Below are 22,601 nucleotides of genomic sequence, written 5' to 3' on the forward strand. Positions count from 1 at the left end.
GTAGACATATCATACATACTGCTGACTCTCACTTTCCCTAAGCATCCTCCCTTGGCTGTCAGGGCTTTGAGGGCACTGATGGCCCCAACCTGTCTCTGCTGGGACCCACCTCCATTTCTGCCCATGGGCCCCAGAGCCCCATTTCAGCTCCAGCTTGCACATGCAGTCCTCATCTGAGCCATTTTGGAGGTTTGCATGTGCCGAGCCCTCTCCTGAATTATCGTCTGGGTTTTCAGGATTGTCGTAGGGCCTGACTTCTTAACTTCCCTTTGGCTGATGGTCACTGCCCGAGGCTGGGACCAGTAGCTGTTGCTGCCTCAGCTCTGCTGACCCTGATGAGATGCTGGGTGTACAACCTGCACCGGGTTAGCCTTCAGCTACCAACTTGTCCCCACTCATAGAGCAGCCCCTGTCAGCAAGAGCCTTTGTGCTACAGGGGTCATAGGTCTGAATCAGGCTGGTTGTCTCTTCTTGTACCCTGGACTATTGTTAAGCAAGTGCCGCATGAGGCAGTTCTTCATCCAGTGCTAATCAGTCTCTGGAAGAAAGAAAGTCCATAGTAGCTGTTAAATTCTGAGACCAAGTTGAAGGTGGGGCCCTTTAATGGTGATTTAGAGTGATCTTACTTAAGCAAAATGTGGTTAATATCATCAGGAGGTTGGTTAACCAACAGTTCGTCACAGATTAATACAGTTCATTGAATTTTTAAGAGAGCAAATAAGGAAAGGATTTAGTGGAGAGCAAGCGGAGCACCAGCTTGATGGTGACCAGGTCAGGAAACTTTCTCTCATGGCTGTTGAGCAAGGTAACTTTTTGAAAGGTTGTTGTACATGGTGGTAACCAGAACCCTCTCCTTGATCCCATGAAGCTGGCACTTCTAAAAGAAGATGCTGAGAAATGGAGACTGGTTTAGAAAAAAAAAAAAACAAACAAAAAAACCCGAACAAACACATGAAAGTACTATGCAGTCAGCAAAAGTCTGTTTATTTAATTCTGCAAAGGTAGACTACGTTTGAGTGCCTGGAAATGAAACAGGACAAAACTGCATTAGAAATAAGATAACTTTTTTTCACTGCAACAACTGTCTTTGGGATATTATAGAATTTTCTGTTGTGTAGTCTTTACATCAAGACTTGACCTTGTAAAAGATCTGCTCTTGTGTAACAAGACAGAAAAACAGCTTAGTGAAGTTGTGTCGTATATAATGCCAGGTATTCAATTACTTGAACCATAATATTTTTTTCAGTCCTTATATCTCTGGTAATATCCCAGACTACGTGAAGGTGATGGGGGTTTTGTCCTGGGGATTTCACCTAAGTATGCATGTTTTTCATTGCTGTTATGCTGTGATGCAGCATGCTTTTGGACTAGCTCCTACAAAGGTCTAAGTATTCTCACCTATGAATGACTTGCACGTCTTCAATTCTGCATCTATAATAACAACTCCAGACAGAGCTGCTGATGAAGACTGAATGCAAAGAGAAGCTGTACAATCAGCATTAAACACTACCCTTTGTATTTCAAATAGAACAATAAGAAATATCATTAAAATAGCACATCCTGATCTACTTTTCCCCACACAGATACATGATGCAAACCAATGAGTTCTTATGAAAGACAAAAGCTCCACAGAACAGTGGAAGGAACACGTCCCAGACATTAGCTAGGATGGCGACACAAAATCAGCTTGTCAGCATGCTTTTCTTTCTTGTTAGCTCTACAACAACAAGCTGAAACTAGATGCGCTGAAACAGGAACACCAAGAAACCTTTTCCATTATCATAAAGGTTTTTCACGTTCTCAAGATTCCTGTAGTATCTTAACATTTGCTTAGCTGTACACCATCCTTTTTACTTAATTCATTAACTAAGAGTTAAATTTTGAAATACATTGATTTTCTTTATTTAGGGATTAGTGTCCCGAGAATAAAAAGGGCTCTAATCAAAGCTGTCTACTGCAGTTGGCCTCTGCCTGGCTGACTGCTCCCTGCTACTGCTGCTCGCCCCTTGCAAACTGGTGCCTGGGCAGCCACTTCTTCTGGTGGGAGTCTGCTGCCACCCTCTGCCTGGAGGAGTCTGCAACCAGCTCCTGCGGTAAAGGTGATTCTTAGTGTGTCTTTTGTAAGGATTGTTTTTATTCTCAGGAGTAATCAGCAATTACTGATATCTCAGTGTTCTTATTAAGGGGATTTTTACTATCATAATCCAATTTTTCCCATGAGTGTAACTTACAGTTATATAGGAGGCCTTGGGTGAAAAAAAAGGATGAGATATGTCTTTTTTCAGGTGTGAGACCAAAGTCTTTGATTTGACTTCAGTAGTTTCCCATTTCCCATTCTGGTACTTTTGGTCAACAGTTTTTGGTTCAACTTTGAATGTCAATGCTTCCACAGGCAGCTTGGACAACAGCAGTCTGAATATAGAAAATTCTTCTCAGCCATACAGAAAGCAAAGTATAAAAGATATTTTAACTTCTGAAAAGTTATAAATTAATGGTATATACAGGACTAGAAAAAAAAAAATGGGAAGAAATTGCTGTGTATTCATATGTTAGAATGAGGAAATCAAAGGAATATTTTCCCCTTTCACTATATGAAAAAGAAAGTAGCACTTTTTCTATAGTTTCTACTACTTCCAAATTACAGAGTACATTTAGCTCTGTGCCTTTTCATATTTTTAGGATCAAAAGGCAAAAAACCCCCTTTGGGTATGTCTGCTAATACATCTGAAGACAACCTGAAAATGAAACCTTGGGAATGCAAGGCTCTATCAAAAAACACTGTAAAAAAAAGCAGGTACACTTATCTTGACATAGTCAGAGCATAATAGTGGAGCTTGTGACACACCTTTGAAGAAGGATGAGGACACAGGTGTTTGAGTGTATGTGCCCTTGGTGGAACATCGGTAACCATACAGATTAGCAGAAGTATGGTATGCCATCCTGTAATAAAGAACAATAAACAAGGGCCAAGATGCCTATCTTGTCACTAGAAAATGTCAATCATGGTATAAAAAAACCTTCTGAAAATGGGTGGTTGATGATTTATGCCACAACAGAACATGAAGAATCCCTGCCTCTGAGAAGAAAAGGCCCACATCTGTTGTAGGACCATGAATTTCGACCTCTTGCATGTAGTTAATGCTAAGTACATGATCATCTGACTGTGAGGATATGATTGACTCTTTTAAATTGCAGGGGACGGTGGTGTTGGGTTTTTTTTAATTCAGGCCTAAATCTGATGGATGCAATCATAACGTAACACCATGTTTTTTCTCTGCAACAATGAATGAAGCCCCCCTTGACCATGTTATTGATCACTTAGTCACGGAAAACTAAAACCAGTTCTGCAGAAAAAGTTACAAATAAAAAGAATCAATAAAATAGCAAGAAAAGTTTTTTGGAAGATTATGGAACAAGTTATCCTTGAAGCCATTATTGGGCACACAATGGACTGGTGATTGGGAACAGACAGCGTGGATTTACCAAAGGCAAATGAAGGCCTGACCAAGCTGGTTGCCTTCTATGATGGATTGACTGGTCTGGTGGACAAGGCCAGACCAGTACTTGTTGTTTACTGGGACTTCGGCAAGACCTTTGGCACAGTCTCCCTTATTATCCTGGTAGTCAAACAGGTGAGATATAGTCTACCCACTATAGGGTGGGTAGAAAACTAGAAGATTTGAAATTGTGATCAGCAGTTCAAAGCCCAGCAGCTGATGGCCAGTTGCTAGGGATGTTCCTCAGCAGTCAATACTGGGGCTGATAATGGTCAAGAACTTCATTAATGATTGGAGAATAGGACTGGAAGTGCTCTCAGCAAGTTCATGTAGGATACCAAACTGAGGAAAGGAGCAGTTCATGTGCTGAAGGGCAGAATGGCAGAGGAGGTTTGGTGAGGATAGAGAAACAGGTTGACAGGAACTCATAAAGCAAAGGAAAATGCAAAGCCCTGCACCTGGGATAGAATGAATCTATCCACAGAATACCTCAAGGGAGTCAGCTAGACAGGAAACAGCTTTGCACAAAAGGACGTTTGGGTCCTGGTGGATGGTGGGTTAAACATGAGATGGTAGTGCACATTTGAGCCTACAAGGCCAACTGCATATTAGGCTACAGTTATTAGACACCAGAAGATCTGGAAAAATGGTTCTTTCCCTCTGTTCAGTGCTTCTCAGGCTGCATTTGGAATGCTGTGTCTAGTTTGAGGCTCTCTAAAACAATACAGACATTGATAAACTGAATCAAGTTGAGCGAATGATGGAACTTACTGCTTTCTTCAGCTATCTAGTGGATGCTTATACAGAAGATAGCATCAGACTCTCCCCTGTGCACAGGTGATGCACAGCAAAAAGATGAGAAGCAATAGACACAAGTTGCAGCAAAGGAGATTCCAACTATACATACATGTACATCTATGTATGCAAGCTATTTATTGTGAGAGTGGTCAGACACTGGACCAGGTGCCAAGGGAGGCTGTGGAACTCCTTCCTTGGAGATTTCCATACAAAACCCAACTTGATGGGACCTGAGCAACACCAGCAAACTTTGACGTTAGTCCTGCTTTTAATGCAGAGGATTGGGCCAGATGAGCTCCAGAGTTTCCTTCCAGTCTAAGTTATGCTGTGATTCTAAGACTTTCTCTAAGCTTTTATCTGAGATTACTTTACTTTGGAAGGCATCCCAAATTTTGATTAAGTCAACGGTTAAGACCTATCTATTTTAGGTTTCTCAGCTAGGCACCAGTCTGTCTCTTCAGTTTTCATTACTGTTATTAGATTTCTAAGTATATTATGCATGACATTTCAGCTTCACTTTTTGAAATATCAGTTAACGGCACAAAGTTGGATGGGATGGTTAAACAGAGGAGAGTCTGGATATCATAGAGGGAAAAAAGAAGAATGAACCTGAGAATGGCAAAATAGGGGCAGAATGTAATATTAAATAGAAAGTTGCACAGTTGGTGGCCAATAACAGGAATTTCTCCTCCAGGTTAGGAGCTTCTTAGGTGACAAGGCATAAGGAATAGTTAATATTTCAAGGTGTGGCACTGGTAAGATTACACCTGGAATATTGTATACATTTTTAGCCATGTGAATTGATGAAATATGGATCCAGATAGAAAACACTGTAGCCAAGGGCTCCAAGGATGGGCTGCACAGTCAAGAGAGCCTATTTTTCATGAAATTATTAAACATTATTAGCTTGTTTACCTAGTAAAACAGGTTGAAAAACTGTGCTCTCTTCATTTATGATCAAGGTTGAGTCCTAAGTATCAGCTTGAGAGGAAGAGCTTTTAAAGTTAAAGCACCCTGTCAGTTCAAAACCAGAATATAATCTGATCATGACCGGAAATTAAAAGAAGGTTCTTATGCCTCAGAAGACCAACCTTTCACAGTAGCCTTAGAAGTGGATGGAGTAGGAGGGAATGCAATTCTTATTGTTCTCAAGGCAGGGCTTGGCCTTTTCACAAAATGTGCTTTTGAGTTTGCAGACTGGATTTGTGATCTGGATTCCTCCTGCATTCTTATGTTATAATTTTACTAATATTTGCAGTTGAATTGCCCTGACATATAGCTTTGGAGTGACTACCATTTTCTTGATAATGATGGCTCTTGTTCTAGGAAGCTAAAGGGAACTATCTGGTTGAGAGTCAGAAAAGCCATGAATGGTGCAAGGTATTGCTGATAACAGTATTGAAGGCAAAATTTAATTAAGATTATCCAAAGGTCAGCATTAATAAGTAGGCTGTAATTGTTCATAGCAAGTAAAAGAATGGGCATGGTGACGGTGGTGGCAGAGAAGGGCACATGAGCTACAAGGAATGGCACATTTTGGTGTAACGTCCAGGCAGACAGTAGTCATAGTTCACATGCTTTAAGAATTACTTCTCTTTTAACTACAATCACTCCCAGGAATCAGGCATAATCCACAACAAGGGCACAATCTAATAAAATACTTCTCAGGAAAACAGTTCAGGTTTCCTTGAACTAGAGCTGTAAGTAGGTAAAGGGCTGCTCCAAAGTACGTATAGCCCCAATATACTTTCATACTGGGTTTACCTATGCTGTTAATAGCACTGACCTATAAATCTGAACAGTCTTCAAAGCACGAGTGTTTCTTGAACACCTAGTTTGTTCAATGTACCCAAGGCATTATATTTTATCTTCCTGCAAGTCCTTGGCTGGCTCTAAGCAAGTCTTAGCTGAATGGACTTTAGCTATAGACTATGAAAATAAAATTTCATACCAAAATATGTTTTAGCTATCAGTAACCAGGAACACTTCTAAAGTTGGGACACCCCATTTTTAAATGCCAGGAAGGTATGAACTATTATAATCTTGACAAGCTCAGGAAAAAAGCTGTTTCACAAGAGTGTACAGAAGGAACACACTTGCACATTTTCTACCTAATTAATTTTTGACCACTGTGGATAAACATGTATTTTGGGACCTTTAACAGAGGGCAGAACTGGGAGGAGACGAGATTAAAACTGCCTAAACCATAGTTTGTGTTAGAAGTTAATGATTCTTCTACCAAGTACCAGCACAGACTTGCTTAAGGAGAGAATACTCTGACTTTTGAGCACTTGTGTGGTAGTATAACTGCTGTTGTTGTGGATACAGAACCTAGGTAGGAACCTCTTTAATATTCATTTGTCTTAATCTTAAAATGTTGCCATTTAGTGTTTACAGCTAATGAACATTACCTGTGTTGTACTAGTTGCATTTCTTGGGGCCAGAACACAAGTAACATTCCTGTTGTAAATGTCAATGCTTTGATGATGGCATCATATATTTCTGTGTGTGTCTCTGAACAGTAAGCATCATATGTCGTGAGTAATGTAAGCAGCATTTAGACCTGCACAGCGCTGTGATATTCATTTTTCATATTACAATAACTTAAAAGGTCTTATGATTCATTAATATATTTAAAAATCAATAAGATAATTGGATTAGCACTGCAATTAGTGTAAATCAATACAGTTCCATAAACTACTGGGTAAAATCTGGCTCTTGATTTGTGATGTGGTAGTCTATTGCATGGTGATATAGCCCCTGAAAGTGCAACTACAGTGAGAAATAGCCCAAGGACTTACAGTATCTGTGTTGGATTCTGAAAATTCCTCAATCATCATTGTATTTTTTTCTCATAAGTATCTACAAAATCTGTAGCAAACCATTGTCTTGACCTTTGTAAACTAATTAGCGGTTATTCATGTTAAGGTGTTTAAATTGGTGTTCTTATTCATTATAATTTGTATATAATTAGGGGGTAGAAAAGCAAGATTGAATTTTTTTAATGTTCCTTAAGGAGTAGATCTACCTAACAGGCACAGAGTTAGGCCATGGCCCCTATAAGGTCATACACCCTGAAGCCCTGAAGAAGTCTGCGGCTGTCCTTTCCAAGGCTGGCTGCTGTACTCTGGAACGGATTTGCAAGGTGCCACGTGGTTCCCATGATGCTGTGAAAGCCCTCAGCTCCCACCGACACAAATGATCCACACTGACTGTTAGTTAAAACCCTTGATGTTTCTCCATCTAAAGTGTTTCTCAGAAGAGACTGTACTGAGCAGAAGACCAAACAAGTGTAACGAGCTGTTTGTCAAATGCTCCCAGAGTATGATGCAAAAGTGAACTGGAAGAGTGTTTGCTTTCACTCTCATAGTATGGCTTGGTGGGTTCTGGTGGGGTTTTTGCCTCATATTTGCTTTTGAGAAGAGGCTTGTTTTCTTCCCTCAGAAAGGAAGTCAGGGTGATTTTTGTTCAGGCTGAGTGACTACCTAAACAATGCCAATATGTTACTTGACTGGTCTTGTCCTTCCGCAAATGCAATTACCTTCAGGTCATCACTACAGCAGAATGGTTTGTGCAGGCAAAACATAACAGTTTTAGAGAAGCCATATAACTGAATGAACACATTTGGTGCAGAAAGCTTCGTACTTTTCATTTGCTTGTAACCAGATTCTTGGTTTACTAAACATGGAAAAAACCACTAATGAAACACTAGTGAGATAAATCTAAAATAGCAATTTCATCAATACTTGAAACTGTCAGGCTCAAGAGCTGATGTATGTTGACATCAGTTGTGAATCGACCTTTTATCTTTTTTCTAATCTTCTTGTGGCATGGCATTTCCCCAGCCCGGATATCTTGTATCTCCAGCAGATTTCCATGTAGGTCAGGGTCAACTGAGGATGGGAGGAGATGCTGCCAGCAGCTCCAACTGTTGGTCCTTGCACATAGCTAGCTCTAACATTTCTCCAGCACAGGTTGCATCATCTTTTTGCTTCTTTCCCCCAACCTACTCTTCCCCAGAAAAAGTACCACCATCTTCAGTAGCACCTTTGCAAAGCAATGGTAAGGTGTGTCATTCACCACTGACAGGACCTGGTCATTTCTGTTCTTGCCTGGGAGTCCTTCCCCTGGATCACAGGAGGAGCTCAGTACTGACAGTGCTGAGCCAACTGCAACTTGCTAGCTGCCTTCACACTTTTCTGTGTGCATCAAACAGATTTTTGCCCCCCCCCCCCCCCCCCCGATGAATTTTACTTTCTTTTTCTTCTCTTCTTTTATCCTTTATCTTGCCTGGTACCCTAACCTCTGCCTCTGGATGCCTTTTTCACTGCTTAATCTCCTCTTTGATACTTGCTGCTCACACTTTCAATCTGACTGTGCTCCCTTCTTGTGCCTTCACAGTCTTTCTCTGAAACATTTACTGGGATAGCCTGCTAATATCGAAACTTCTTCAGTTATATGTATGGATACCTAACTGCCTTTCTCTTTTCTCTACTTTGTCTCTTCTTTCTATCTTCATGTTTCTCTGCCTTCATTCCTTCTCTCCTTATATTCAGATTCTAAGTCATGTTGTACCTTCTAAAAAAGCCAATTCTTTAGTCCTGTGAACTGCAATGACATGCTACCTCAGCATCTTATTGTAGTCTTTAATGTATCATAATAGCAGGGAGAAACTAATATCTTCAGATTACATGGGAATGGGTAAATTTCAGAGGACCAAATGCTCAGAAGTATTTGTGTACTAACTTTTCCTGAGCGCCAAGAATCTAATTTCATAAGCATTTTGGTTGGTAGTTGTGCAGACCTGAGGAAATTATTTCCTCTACTTCTTGTTCCTGTCTGCCTGAGGAGCCAAGGGGAAGGAAAAGCTATTTTCATCCAGATATGTGTTCTGACCCAGACTTACAGCACAGGCACAGAAGCAGTGGTATTCACATAAGTGAAGAGTGTCTGAAGCTGGTACAAGCAGTGGGAAACAAAAGGAGTTATTCATGCCAGCAGTAGTACCTAGGGACATGCTCATGAAATTAAGCCCAAGAAACTCCTAAATTGTTTAAATCTCTGTTTGTGTATTTGTCTTAAACATTCTTAGGTATTAACCCTCTTCCATTTGAGTGAAGAAAAATGTTCTTCACCGTCATGCATTAGAGCAATGCCTACCCTTTAAACTCTCTGACAAATGTTACTCTGCTATATGGCCTGTAGCAGAGCAATTTGCAATTGCAGATGGACTTTTTCCAGCACTGGAAAAGTTCATCCAACTTTTTTCAGATCCAGTCAAGCATGGAAAAGCCCTCTTTGTATGATTCCCCCCCTCCACCACCACCCCTTTCACCTTTTTCTCAAATGAGGAGACTGCTGTGAAAGGTGAAATAAATCAGTTCCTGTGAGCTATGAGTTCTGAGTTCTGACTTGGGGCCATTAGTTTCAATACTTTTATCTCCCCTGTGTGTCAAGATCTGCAGATCTGAAGAGAGTTTGTTTCAAGTGACCCATTTTTTTCCGAGGGGCTCTGCAGTGGCATCTGGATCTTCCTTCAGAAATCTGTTCTGTTTGTAGTTGGAGTTGCACAAACGGGCAAGTGTTTTCATTCTTTAAATAAACTTTGCAAATAGATACATAGGCTTCCCTTACAGCTTTTCACTGAAGTATTCTTTTTAATTGCTTACTTATCTCTCAGAAATAGTGTTTTAAAAAACTGAGAAAAGATGTGAAGTATTGTACTATTCATTGCAACAAAACCAAATGCAACTTAATCATGAAACAAGGCTTTTGACAATGAAAAAATATGTTATACTAAAGAAGGGGTAAGATTTGTCCTCTGTGGCTACAGGGTGTTCTTTTCCCAGGGGAACTGGAGCAGTGCTGCTGAACTGCTGAGTTGCAGATGATTTCATGCATCAGGGGATATAGACAGCACTCTGCAAACAGGAGCAGATTAGGATGCCCTGTATACTATTGCAAGAAGAAAAAACATATAATCTCCTTATAGAAGGTCAGGTAGCTAAAATAATCAATTATTTTGTCATTAACAATTGTTTCCAACAGGCCAGTGTGAAGAAGTAGGATGGCACAGTGTTACTACAGAGATCTTTCTTACTAAAAGGACGACTGGGTCCTAAGCCATGTGGCCTCAAATTCAGAGCTTCACTAGGGCTCTGTGTGCTTCAGCACTGATGTTTTGTTGACCCTTGTAGTTTATTTCTGGACAGAGACTTTGTCTCTTACTGTTTTGTGGAAATTGTCTTTTTAGCATTAAAAGTCATTCTAGACTGAAAAAAGGGGGGGGGGGCAGTAGGGAGCAGTGGAGGGGGTGAAGACCATTTCCCTTGAAAAGAAAGATGTGAAAACAAAATACTTCAAATTTAAACAAATATATACTTTGAAACACCCAAGTCATTGAGCCAAATCCTTTCCAATGAAAAGATTCAGTTTCAACACCTCAATGTTTTCCTGTTAACTACTGTTTAATCAGAAAGGTCCTTAAGCAACTCTATTTTGGCATATTTGCTTTCGTATTTATTATTGTTTTCTCTTGGGTTCAGATCACTCAGTAAAGAAGTCAACCATGACAGTGGAAACCGAATCCAGCAATGTCGATGACTCAAATCAGGAAGCAGAACCTGCCCAGCTTTTGGATGATGAAGCAAACAAAAATCTACCGGTCAAAAAGAAGACTTCCTGTTGCACAGGCTTGAAGGTTTGGTGCCTTATCAATATCACCACAAATTACCGTTGTCATATGTTAAGAAATGTTGTTCAAGATAGGACATGACAAATTACTTCATTCCTGTTCCCTCTACCTTTTCTGGAACTGGATACACACTGGAGGTACAAGGAAGGGTTGGATCTTGTCTTTGTCCTAAAGAAAATAAAAAACCCTGATTCAACATATTTCCTCTCAAGTTACTCATAGGTAGATCCCCTTTTTGGAGAGAGGTAGCAACCTCCAGTGGAAGACTTGAAGCATCCTAAAATAGACGGCTATGATACACTGTTGTCTGCAGGTTGCTATCACCACCCATTCTCGTAGGCCCAAAATAAGGTGAGGTGAATTGTATTCCAGGACTTTTATCTAATCCAGGGCTGTGTGTCAAACAGTCCACTGATTCCCACAAGCATCCAAGCTTTCAGGAATGCACAAGAAGAATTGACGGAACAAAGCAAGTAAACTAATGAGAATTTTGCTTTTGTGTTAAAGCCTTGGTGTTTATTGCTTCTGGCTGAGCTGCAAATACTACAAGGGCAAGATTTCTTTTGACAGTGATGTGTTCGGGTTTATGTTTTGACTACCTCTTCAGCCAGCTTCATCTCGGGTTAAATTCCATAGGCCTGATGGAGTTACAATCAGGGACACATTTCTTTCTATAAAAAGGTCTGTAAAATGAAAGATTAATGGAAAAAAACAGGTAATTGCAAGCTTCTCAAACATCCAAAATAGTTTGGCTCAAGTATCAGGCAAAGGTTGTTCTATCTTTTTATTTTATATGACTCACATTTGCCACCCATATACACCTGCAAAAATAGAATCTGATTTCTCTGGGAGACTCGCAGGACTAACTTCGCCATCATGTATGTGGGCAACGCTGCACGACTGTGGATCTATGTCTAACTTTATGGCAATTAGAGTTTAATAGACACAATACCTTGGAGGTACTAAAAGACAAACTGTTATTCTTCCTCACCTTCCTGTTAAATGTCTTGTGGTTTACCTGGGGATTGCATTTTCAAACCCAAAATATCCAAGTCATTTTTGTTTGTGTTTTCATGATTATCAGGGGTTTGTGATTTCAGCCAAACCCCCCGAAAGCACTGTTGGCATAGCACAAGAAAGGTGGTTCTCACAGACTCTTTGACAATTGAGATCAGGAAATACAAACCATGTCAGGACAAAGCCCACACTTGTGAGATTTTTCTCTTTGTTCTTAGACAAAAAGAGAATAAATATACCTATTTTCAAGCTTTTATTTCCAGGATTGGCTTCATTCCTTACAGTAGATAGTATTGCAAAGTCTAAATCTATATTTACTTTTATTTACTTACCCAATGTTGTGTTGTATCGGAACTTTTACCTAGTGAGCAATAAGTCTATTTGTTTTTTAGACTATGTTGAAATAGTTGGATAATATTTAAACAAACTTAGTTTAACTTTTTATCAAATACATCTTTATTTGCAAAAGCCACAATGTGTGTTGATGGAAGCAACTATAAAATTATAAAGAGTATTAAGCTTTCCATTATGAGGTGTATGATATACAGGCGACATAGCCATGATCCACACATTTCAAAATATATCATCTGAGACAGACATGAACTCAACCAGTCTGTACCACCTTCCAGATACTGGGACACCATAAAAACTTGCATAAAGCCTTTGTTTTGATGCCATAGCTATCTATATATTTGAGTTAGAACCAGTTATGAACTGGCCTAAAATAAGTGACATGTGACCCAAGCAGAAGTTAATTGGGGCTAAGATTAATTTTAGGTTGGACTAGTATTAGTACATCTATCCTGATTAGGTATTTTACCTCTGGCAAACTTTACATTTCTGCAACATCTAGAAATCCCACCATTTTTGCTGCCCAACACGGGGCCTCAGCTTTTTAATAAATTTAATGTCAGGATATAGGTAAGACAAGTAGTCCCCAGTGAGTTGTTTGCAAATTTAAGTTCCACAGTCCATAGACTTTCTGCTTTGGAACACCTCTGGCCAGCAATGCAGGGAAGATCAGGCTTTCTGGTCATTAAGACAACTATTGCAAACCTGAACCCTAAAGCAAGCAGCTGCCCTCAGTGCAGCACCTAGCACCAGCCCTCTCCAGCAGGGAAAACCAGAGCAGGAGCAGACATTGCTGAGAGACCACCCTGGCGCTCCATAGCATTAGGGTACATGAAAATTCACACAATGTTGTCACTGCAATTTGAGTAACAAACCTACCATGATGATGATCGATTGCTCCACACAGTTTTAAATGTATTTGATCCCTCTGTGACAAGTTTCCCTGCCTCTACCTCCCATTTTCTGTCTTAATCTTTCCTCAGGCATTTCTTGCTGCTTTATCATTCAGCTACTTGAGTAAAACTTTGTCTGGCACGATTATGAAAAGTTCCATCACTCAGATCGAACGAAGGTTTGACCTGACGTCATCTACTGTTGGTTTCATCGACGGGAGCTTTGAGATGGGTAATTGATATTCCATAACATGCAGAAAACTGTTCAGAGAAATACAAGGCACAGCACTAGGCACTAATTTTCGTTCATTACCTTCCAGGAAACTTGCTGGTGATTGCATTTGTAAGCTACTTTGGAGCTAAACTTCATAGGCCCAAAGTAATAGCTGTTGGATGCTTTACTATGGCTTTGGGAAGTCTTTTAACAGCAATGCCTCATTTCTTCATGGGATAGTAAGTACTAATTAAGATTTATTTGGGTAACCTAACATTGGAATTGGATACTGCTTTCTGGTTTTTGAATGAAACTTGGTGTATATTAAGTCTTAGATTTCCAAAGGCCTATCGAGCCTCACCTTGATGTGCAATGAATCATGCTTGACACACACATCACTGTTCATTAGATCTGGTTGGAAAACTATGGCTCCTCTGAAGTAAAATTTCAACTTCCCCAAAAAATAGGAAAATCACAGTGCTTTAGTTTTCAGTCAGACTTGTTCAGAAAAGAGGCAAGGGAGGAAATTATTTTACAAAATCATTAGAATTTATTTTTTCAGGAGGAAACACTTATCTATGAAAATCTTATGAAAATTCAATTTTCAAACAAAACATATTGTTCTTTCTTTGAAAATCTTCATCTGTGCTACTATGCTGGTGCTATTGCTTTAATGAATTATTTACTATTCCTGAATGGCAAACTGTAAGAACACCTTATTGGGAAAATCAGTGTTAACCTAAGAATGTGGCATCATTGGTTGCTAACAGAGATGTCTGGATCATATAAGCAGGAAAGCCAAACCATTATGAACCAGAATAAAATTATGAGGAATGTAGAATTCACGTATGTGATTTCCAGAATAAGTTTGTACTGTTTTCAACAGGATCTCAAAGCTCTGAGCAGGTAACTTCATATTGAGTGATATCTCTACCTGACTGACTTTATAGTAACAGGTAACTCTCATGTAAAATCAGGGATTCAGAGCTTACTCTGTGAAGAAACCAACCCACAAAGATCCTCATTAGAAGAAATGTTGCTCCTTGAAAGAAGAAACCAGAGCCTTGTTGTGTAAGATGATGCATTTTGCTCTCCTGTGGCAAACAGCTGCTCTTCACACAAAGCAGCCTCTCAGCTTCACGCAGAGCCTGCAGATGGATCAGTGCTGGTAGAACTGACCCCAGGGTTTTTTCCTGTTCCAAATGCACATGGCTGGTTAAACTGATTTTCTGTGGCTGGTTAAGCTAATTTTTATTCATCTTCTCCAGGCTCAAAGAATTACCGCATGTTGCTTATACACAATAATGTTTCTAGCCATAGCTTTGATACAGTGACAGCATATAGAGTAAGACATATTTCTGTTGCTCTCTTAAATGTATTAGAGTAATTTTAGGTATACAACTGTAAAAAGAAAACTGAGGAATGCTTTTTATTATGATAGTGGATCTTGTACTAGCATCAGACTTTTATTTTCCACTCCTTAGGCCAAACTATGTATCTTGCTCACCTACATTGGGAAACTCACAGTTTCTCATGAACCTGGGCCTGAATTTTTATGAGCAAATTGTTCTGCACTGTATCTCCTGATAAATGCTCTTTGTTTCAACCTGAAAAATAAGCCTGCTTGGTCTAACAGAGCCAGCCCAGTTCCTAGAAGCAGAATGTGTGCTTTACCGTGTTGTTCTGCTTAAGCTAATTGTACTTTGCACCTCAGCAGGGCTCGTATCTGGGAAGAGGATCATGCTAAAGCATCTGAAGAGCTACCAGCACATGAGCTGCTCAGCTGCCTCCCTGCAGCATTGCCCAGCTCCCTGTAAATACAGCTAAAGAGTGTCTTTTAGCCACTAACTTTATCCCCCCGCTACTATACAACAGCTCTTTCTAAAGCCAATGCCAATTAGCAGGCAAACAGGTACCACCTGAGGATGGCTTCGCCTCACTCCTCTACTCCCCCACCACCCCAAAATACATATAGGGGACTTCCACTCACACTCAAGAGATTCTTCTTTATCGTCTTGACTGTGGGGTCAGCATAGGGAGCTCACTTGGACCTGACCCGACCCCAAATTTTGACACCAAAAGTTCAATCCTATCTGAGTTACTTTCAAAAGCCCTTTTGAATTTTCCAGCTTAAAATGTTATGTCTTTTAGACAGATGATTCCAACTTTTATTTGTTCTTCATTTTAGTGTTTTGGTTTTCCAAATGTGCTTAAATAATCTTTTTTGCTCCTTCAGTAGCAGTTTGTATTGATATTTAAACAAAGATACTTTTCTGTTTAGAGAAACAGCAGTCAAGTGGTTCCTGCCCTACTACTCTAGTATTTCCCTAGTGCACATTGCTTCTAAACCTACTATTGTGTGTTTTCAGTTATAAGTATGAGACAGCATCACATACAGCTCCTTCAGCCAACTTAACATCAAGCATAAATCCCTGTTCCCTACATCAAGGTGTGAACAAAACCTTGTTGGAAGTCTCCCAATCTGGTAAGGAACTATAATTCTAAGTACAAATACAGGAGCTAGTTTTATCCTTGGTTGCAAGTGCAGTAAATCATTGGCCTATGCAAGTCGCTCGGTTATATTTCCAACTTCAGTCTCTGCCTGTCTGGGAACACTACCAACACTTACATGCACTTCGTGTATCTCTTTTGCAGAAGAAACATCCAGCAAACACAAATTATAAGGATCCAGATCCCCCGTTTCCTATGTTCATACTTCCAAATTACAATAAGATCTCCCTAACACTGAAGGGGATGCTGAGACGGTGTTCGAAGGGATTCAGTTGCCCAGGACCTGGAGTTAGGGATGTGCAAGAGATAGCATACAGGACACGAAAGTGCATAGAGTTAACTGGAAATAAATGGAGTTTTCTATGATCTATCTTACAATATGGAATACAGCAGTTTTACCTGTTGCTTTGCATGGGACGTAGGTAGTAGAGAAAGAAGCAAGCTGTGCCCCAGAAAACACCTCAAAATTCTCATGTTAAAGATATATGTTACGTGCCAGGTAATATATTTATGACAATGTCAATCTGCCATTTTTTTTACATGAGCATTTTTTCTCATGGCTGATACCTGTATTTTAGAAACTGAATACAGTGGAGGTGGAGGAAAGTGTTATTAAAAGATTATTATAAGGTATAATGAGGTCAACGGCCTTTCATTGATCTAAGGAAAATGCTGTTAATGCCTTAAATACTAAACTATAATCGTTTTATGTGCTGAATTCCCTGTGATTTGCACTGTTTCCCATTCAACTATTCTATTACAAAGATGTAAACTCTCACCTGCAGGCTGTGAGAAGGAGCCATCATCATATATGTGGATATACATCTTCCTGGGAAACTTGTTACGTGGAATTGGTGAGACACCAATAGCACCATTGGGCATCTCTTATCTTGATGATTTTGCTAAAGAAGAGGATGTTCCTGTGTATGTAGGTAATCTCAACATGAAGTAAACTGAGAGATTTGTAGTATGAGGTGAATGATCCTCTGCAGAAGAAAATGTTCAGCCATTAAAATGTACTAGTATCTGCTTCGTTATATTTTCAGCATGTTTGCACACAATAGCCATGATGGGCCCAATGTTTGGTTTCCTGTTGGGATCTTTATGTGCAAAACTGTACGTGGATATTGGATTTGTGGATTTAGGTAAGCAAAACAGAGGAAAAATTAAATTAAGCTAACACTTGTTCATAACAGGTTCCTCTACACAGTTGCATAAGTTTTTATGATATTAATTATGTTAATATAATTTATATGTCATTTATATTTATTTCATTAATTTTATTATATACTTTTTTACAATTTAATTAAATTACTGGAAGATTTTAGGGTAAAGGCAGAATTAGACAGGGAACATATTTTAGAACTGTGTTTTAAGATTAAATGATTAAAATACATGTTTAACTTTAAAAGTTAGTTCTAAGAACTCTCACAGACCCGAGATGTTTTACTAAACTGGGATCTTAGTGAAAGGATTCTTCTAGCATAGCCGTTTTACAGTTTTGGTGGATTACACACCCTTTCAACTGAGAATTTTACATTATTTACAATTCATGTAATGTTTGCAGTACATTATACACTTTTTTCCAGGCCTTGTTTATTCAGGTGAAAACACATGTATGTGTTCACATCTGCAAAATGCCAGAGAGGGCAAAGCAATCCCCATAAGTGGTGGCCGCGGTCCTTCATCCTGTTCCCTTTCACTGGAAGAGGCAGGAGCCATCTCTGAGGTGGTGTTTCCTGGCCAGCCCACCTCCCCGCTGCTGGACCAGCCTGACGGGGAGTCAGGCAGTATGGACTGGTGATGTCTTGCTCAGGAAAAGACCCACTGTAGCAGCAGCAGTGGATGACCCTGTTTTACTAGCAGGACGGAGAAGTTTTCAGATCTTCAGGATCCCGCAGTTAGATAGATGAACTATTTTGTGTTTGCCCTTTGTTAAGCTAATGTTTGATTTCACTTAAGCATAAGGACAGTGAGCCAATTCTGGTCACGCAGTGAAAAGTCTTATAGTGTTGGTCCACCACCAAACATGCCTGCATGTAACAATCATAAAAACATAACCAACTACTCTCATCTTCCTTGCAATATAAAGTTTAAAGTCGTGGCTAATCTCCCCGATGCCACAGAGAATGCCTATATGCTTAATAGCAACCTATACAATTCAGGTTAGCAGAGGATGGTCTCAGTAGAAATGTATCAGCCCTAAAGGGACTCCACGCTTGGGGTCTGTCTGCCACCCATTTGGTTTCTTATGTGTTGGGTAAGGACCTCTGCGTTGCCATATATGCCACAAGACAGCAGTCAGCATAAGATGTAGAAAGGCAGATGAAACATATCACCATTCAGGGTATGATTCCTGATGCCTTCATTGCGTGAACAGTCTCTCATTAGATGATTATCATTGACACTGAAAGTCAGATGTTGTAAAATGTAGCTATTTTAGTAGATAAAGGGTGGGAAGGTTCAACTTCTTCATTTAGGTAACTTGTATCTGTTTCCCTCAATTCTAGGAAGCATCACTATCACCCCGCAGGATTCCCGCTGGGTGGGTGCATGGTGGCTTGGTTTTTTAATAGGTGGAGTAACCAGTTTCCTAGCTGCTATTCCATTTTGCTTCCTACCAAAGAGTCTGAAAAAGCTGGAGGAAGCCAATAATGACAAATCTTCTCATGGTCTCTTGGAAAACATGGGTGCCACAAGGAAGAAACTTACTCCTGCAAAACCTAAGCCAAGGAAGTGGTCAGTAATACTGAAAGGCAAGTGTTTTGCATGTTGTATAAATGTGAAAAGCAATAGGCACAACGTACACTGGGAATGTAACAGTTCTGCAAAATATTTTGCCTCCCCTGCACTTCAGTCTAAACCAGTTAGCTATCCCCAGGAAAGGAGGGGTCTGCTAAAGATTATTAGAAGTCAAAGAGCTTGTTCAAGACTGTGAGGTTCTGCATGCATCACCTGCAATGATTGCCTGAGTGGCACCTACCTCTAAAATTTTGTGCTAGAAGAAATTTGAACAGTGGAAAAGTTGTTTCTGTATCAGGACCTAAAGAAAATATTAGAAGGCTCCTTTTGTGATATGGAAAGCCAAGTTATTCATCTGATCATTATACAGCTCACAGAGACTCTGAAGCACATTGCTGCCTGAGGAAAATACAGCAGGCTTGAATATCAGCTCTGGTTGTGCAGTACTTAGGCTAAGAAAGGGGTGGAAAAGTGGTGGGAAGAGATGGCTTTGCATCATTAGTCAAATTCTCCTGTCTCTGTTCAGATCCCAGGGGAAGACATTGGGCATCTCCACAAAGGTAGCTCTCACTTAGCCCTGAACCTGTGATAATATTCATGTTAAGCTGAAAGAAGTTTTTGCTGTGTGGAGCCCTTTTAGTCTTCATGTGCAGATCTCACTAGAGCACCCAGGCCCTAACCCATACTTCCGTCTTCTTTTAGGAGTCTCTTCCTGTATCTCAACGTCTGGTGTTTTTCAAGAACATTATTTTGCTTTCAGATACTTGCATGCAAATGAAGATCAGTATGACTTGCACTTGGACAGCTGAGAGAAGGATTTTGCCCTAAGTTTTGTTGATTGCTTACCAGTAATTATGCCATGCATCTTTCAAAGCCAACTCATATATCCCTTTCTTTCAGATTTCTATACCTCCCTGAAAAAAGTATTGAGTAATCGAATGTACTTTACATTTTTGTGTTGCTCACTGTTACAGTTCAATAGCTTTATTGGTTTCTTGACTTACAAACCAAAGTACATGGAACAGCAGTATGGACAATCTACATCTAAATCTAACTTTCTAATAGGTGAGTTACACCATGTAATGACTGCTTATGCTATAAACAGCGCATGGGGATAAGTTCTGGCATGCTTTTTCTGGGACTGAATTCCTTGCAGAACAGGCTGATGTAAATGGCAGTCTCTCCTGAACTTGAACTATATAAAGGCAGCATACAAGCTATAGCTTTGGTGCCTATGGGACCAGAATAAACTCTTTATATTATATTATATTATATTATATTATATTATATTATATTATAGCAAGGGCACCCCAAATATGCAATAAATGTGAAGTGGGAGTTTTAATTGCTGCAACATCTGACAACCACCTTGCGACGGAAGTGGGGTTTGAGGGTTAGGCACTTCAGAAATAGTATATGCAACCCAGGGATTGGGCTGAGCACAAAGCCACTTAAGAGTCCTCACAACAGAACATAAAGCTGCCAGGGACATCAGCCTGAGGACAGACTTTGGCTCTTGAGCCCATTGTGACTCTTTTATTTTAACATTCCCCTTCTATAATCTCTTTCAGGATTGACATCCTTACCTCCTGTAGGTGTTGGGATTTTCCTAGGAGGGCTCATAATGAAAAAATACAAAATGGGCATCATTGGAGCAACCAAGTTTGCATTTACCATGTCATTTTTGGCCTACATCTTCAGTCTCCTGCAATTCTTTGTTGGCTGTGAGAACCATGTAGTGGCAGGAATTACAGTGTCCTATGAAGGGTGAGTATAAAATGAAGAGGAGTATGTTTTTCTCTGTGGCAGCAATAGTTCAAAAACTGTACAATGACATCAAGGCTAAATGAGGAACATGCTTTTGCAATGCTTAAGAGAAAGTGAACACTACCACGTGTCATTGTGATAGTTTTGTTGGTCAGCAGAGTGTGAGCCTGCCAAAGCACAACACTGGTTAAAGATTAATTAGAAATATATTAGCAAAATTGCATCATTACCTCACATCCAGCCTGCTTAGAGTACCTCATGGCTAGTGTGAACCTGTCTGCATCTCCCTGAAGACTTACCCACAGTTCAATAATTTGTCACTACGGTTCATTTATCAAGCCATACTGGTTCACAGCAGAAAATGTGGAACTCAACAGGCAGGATGCCAAGGGTGTTTGTATTTGTTGGAACCTAAGGACTAATTGTTGCTTGTCCTATACTCTGCAATGTTTTCACTAAGAATGCAAATGGTGGACCAGGGAATATGCTTAGTAAGCACTGAGATGAAAGAGATGGCAAGCACATAAGCTTAACTAACCCAGAAAGGAGAAGCTAAGGGAAGACATCACTCCTTGTTACAGATCTCAATACCCAAAGGATGTCTGAAAGTAGAAGGGAATACTGCATTATCCATATCCTCTAGGAAGAGTTAGGCTAGGCTTTAAGAGAGCAGTATTTTTTTACTGTGGAGACCAGGAAATCTAGTTTCTATCATTGGTGCATTTTTACCAACAGCTAAAGATGTACTTGATAAGACTGTCTCAACTGTTGCTAGCTCTCCGTTCAGTTAGGGGGTAGTCTAGCTGACCTCTCAAAACCTTTTAGCTTTTTCTTTTTCTTTTCTTTCTACACCTGCCAGCTAAAATGAGTTGCAACATTTTTATTTGTTTTAAAATTCTTTATAATCTAGTAATCACTTTAATAATATCAGTGAAAGTAGGATGGAATCTCAAACAAACAGACCAATACTGTAGAGACTCAGCTATGAAAGTGTATGTCCTGGGCATATGAGGTGGGTTTCAGGACAGCAACACTGTCACACAGAAGGGACTACACTGACCTCAACACTGAATTACAAATTTCTTACACCTGTCTGAATTTAACTTCCAAGCAAACCCATTCCGTACCATGAAAATGCCGTATTTTCTGGGTGCCACTCTAACTGCAAATGTGCCTCCAACGTGTGGGATCCTGTGTGTGGAGACAACGGACTCACATACATTTCGGCATGTCTAGCTGGGTGCACGACTTCGGTGGGACATGGAAAGAATACAGTAAGACTCTGTTTCAGTTTCTGAGGTTTTCTACTAGCTTATTTTCCATGTAACATCAGGGATTTAGTAGTATAGTGCATTTAAGGAAAGACAAAGTTACTGGGGACCAGTCAGTAAAATATTTATGATTTCTGGCTACAAACAGCACAGAAGACATAGAGAATTCTTTGAGTTACAGCACATTAAGCAAAAAACCCTAGGTCTTTGTTGTAGATATTGATTTTCATGTTTTGTACATTGAACGCAAGAGGGGAAAACAAACAGATCAAAGTGGTTACATGTTGCCTGAAGGTTGTCCATGGCTTGCATTTCATAAACCTCATTTTGGCTGCCCTGAGGTTTTAGCCAGCAGTTGAAGTACACTAAGATAGGGTAGTATCTTCCCTGATGCTGACCATTAATGTGTAGGTATGAAGAATGATTTGAGGGGAGGCAGCTTGGTTCCTCAGTGTGAGACTCTGGGATGGCAGGATACCGCTAATTTTTCTGGCTGACTAATTTCTGCTCAGCACAGAGTGCTGGGGATAATGCACAGAGTCTCAGAGAGGAAGCTCTAGTCCATGGATATAAGCCTTCCTTGGACTGTGTCATTCCCATGTTTTCTGATGCCAGATGATCACTACAGAAGGTACATGGTCTGGAGCTGTCTCTTGCACCCCAATAGTTTTTCTCTCCAACAGATTTTTATTTGTGGCTGGTTTCTCTCTGCTGTGTACAGTCATCTTCTCCAAAGACATTCTTTGCTTAAAATCTTAAGGTGGGAGACAGGGGAGAAGGGCTCAGCAGCATCTGTGACAGTAGGACTACTGCCTCCCACGTAAGTCTGTCTCTGTAGAGGTTAAG

The 22,601-nt window shown here is 40.0% G+C and overlaps 1 protein-coding gene across 4 annotated transcripts in view; it reads left to right on the plus strand.

Annotated features, from left to right (window-relative positions):
• SLCO1C1 (solute carrier organic anion transporter family member 1C1) overlaps positions 1 to 22,601 on the plus strand; it is a 58,103-nt gene that overhangs the window by 29,346 nt on the left and 6,156 nt on the right. For 2 of the 4 annotated variants that reach the window (XM_069807855.1, XM_069807860.1), the window contains 10 exons: positions 10,841 to 10,995; positions 13,341 to 13,482; positions 13,571 to 13,703; positions 15,834 to 15,949; positions 16,761 to 16,907; positions 17,022 to 17,120; positions 18,486 to 18,731; positions 19,618 to 19,782; positions 20,289 to 20,484; positions 21,596 to 21,758. In XM_069807855.1, coding sequence (XP_069663956.1) covers positions 10,841 to 10,995; positions 13,341 to 13,482; positions 13,571 to 13,703; positions 15,834 to 15,949; positions 16,761 to 16,907; positions 17,022 to 17,120; positions 18,486 to 18,731; positions 19,618 to 19,782; positions 20,289 to 20,484; positions 21,596 to 21,758 — 1,562 coding nt within the window. Of the gene's footprint in view, positions 1 to 6,452; positions 6,631 to 10,840; positions 10,996 to 13,340; positions 13,484 to 13,570; positions 13,704 to 15,833; positions 15,950 to 16,760; positions 16,908 to 17,021; positions 17,121 to 18,485; positions 18,732 to 19,617; positions 19,783 to 20,288; positions 20,485 to 21,595; positions 21,759 to 22,601 lie in introns of those variants that run through there. The other 2 variants (XM_069807859.1, XM_069807862.1) reach the window with 2 other exon arrangements.

The sequence above is a fragment of the Haliaeetus albicilla genome, chromosome 19 (assembly GCF_947461875.1).
Source record: "Haliaeetus albicilla chromosome 19, bHalAlb1.1, whole genome shotgun sequence".
Classification (NCBI taxonomy): domain Eukaryota; kingdom Metazoa; phylum Chordata; class Aves; order Accipitriformes; family Accipitridae; genus Haliaeetus; species Haliaeetus albicilla.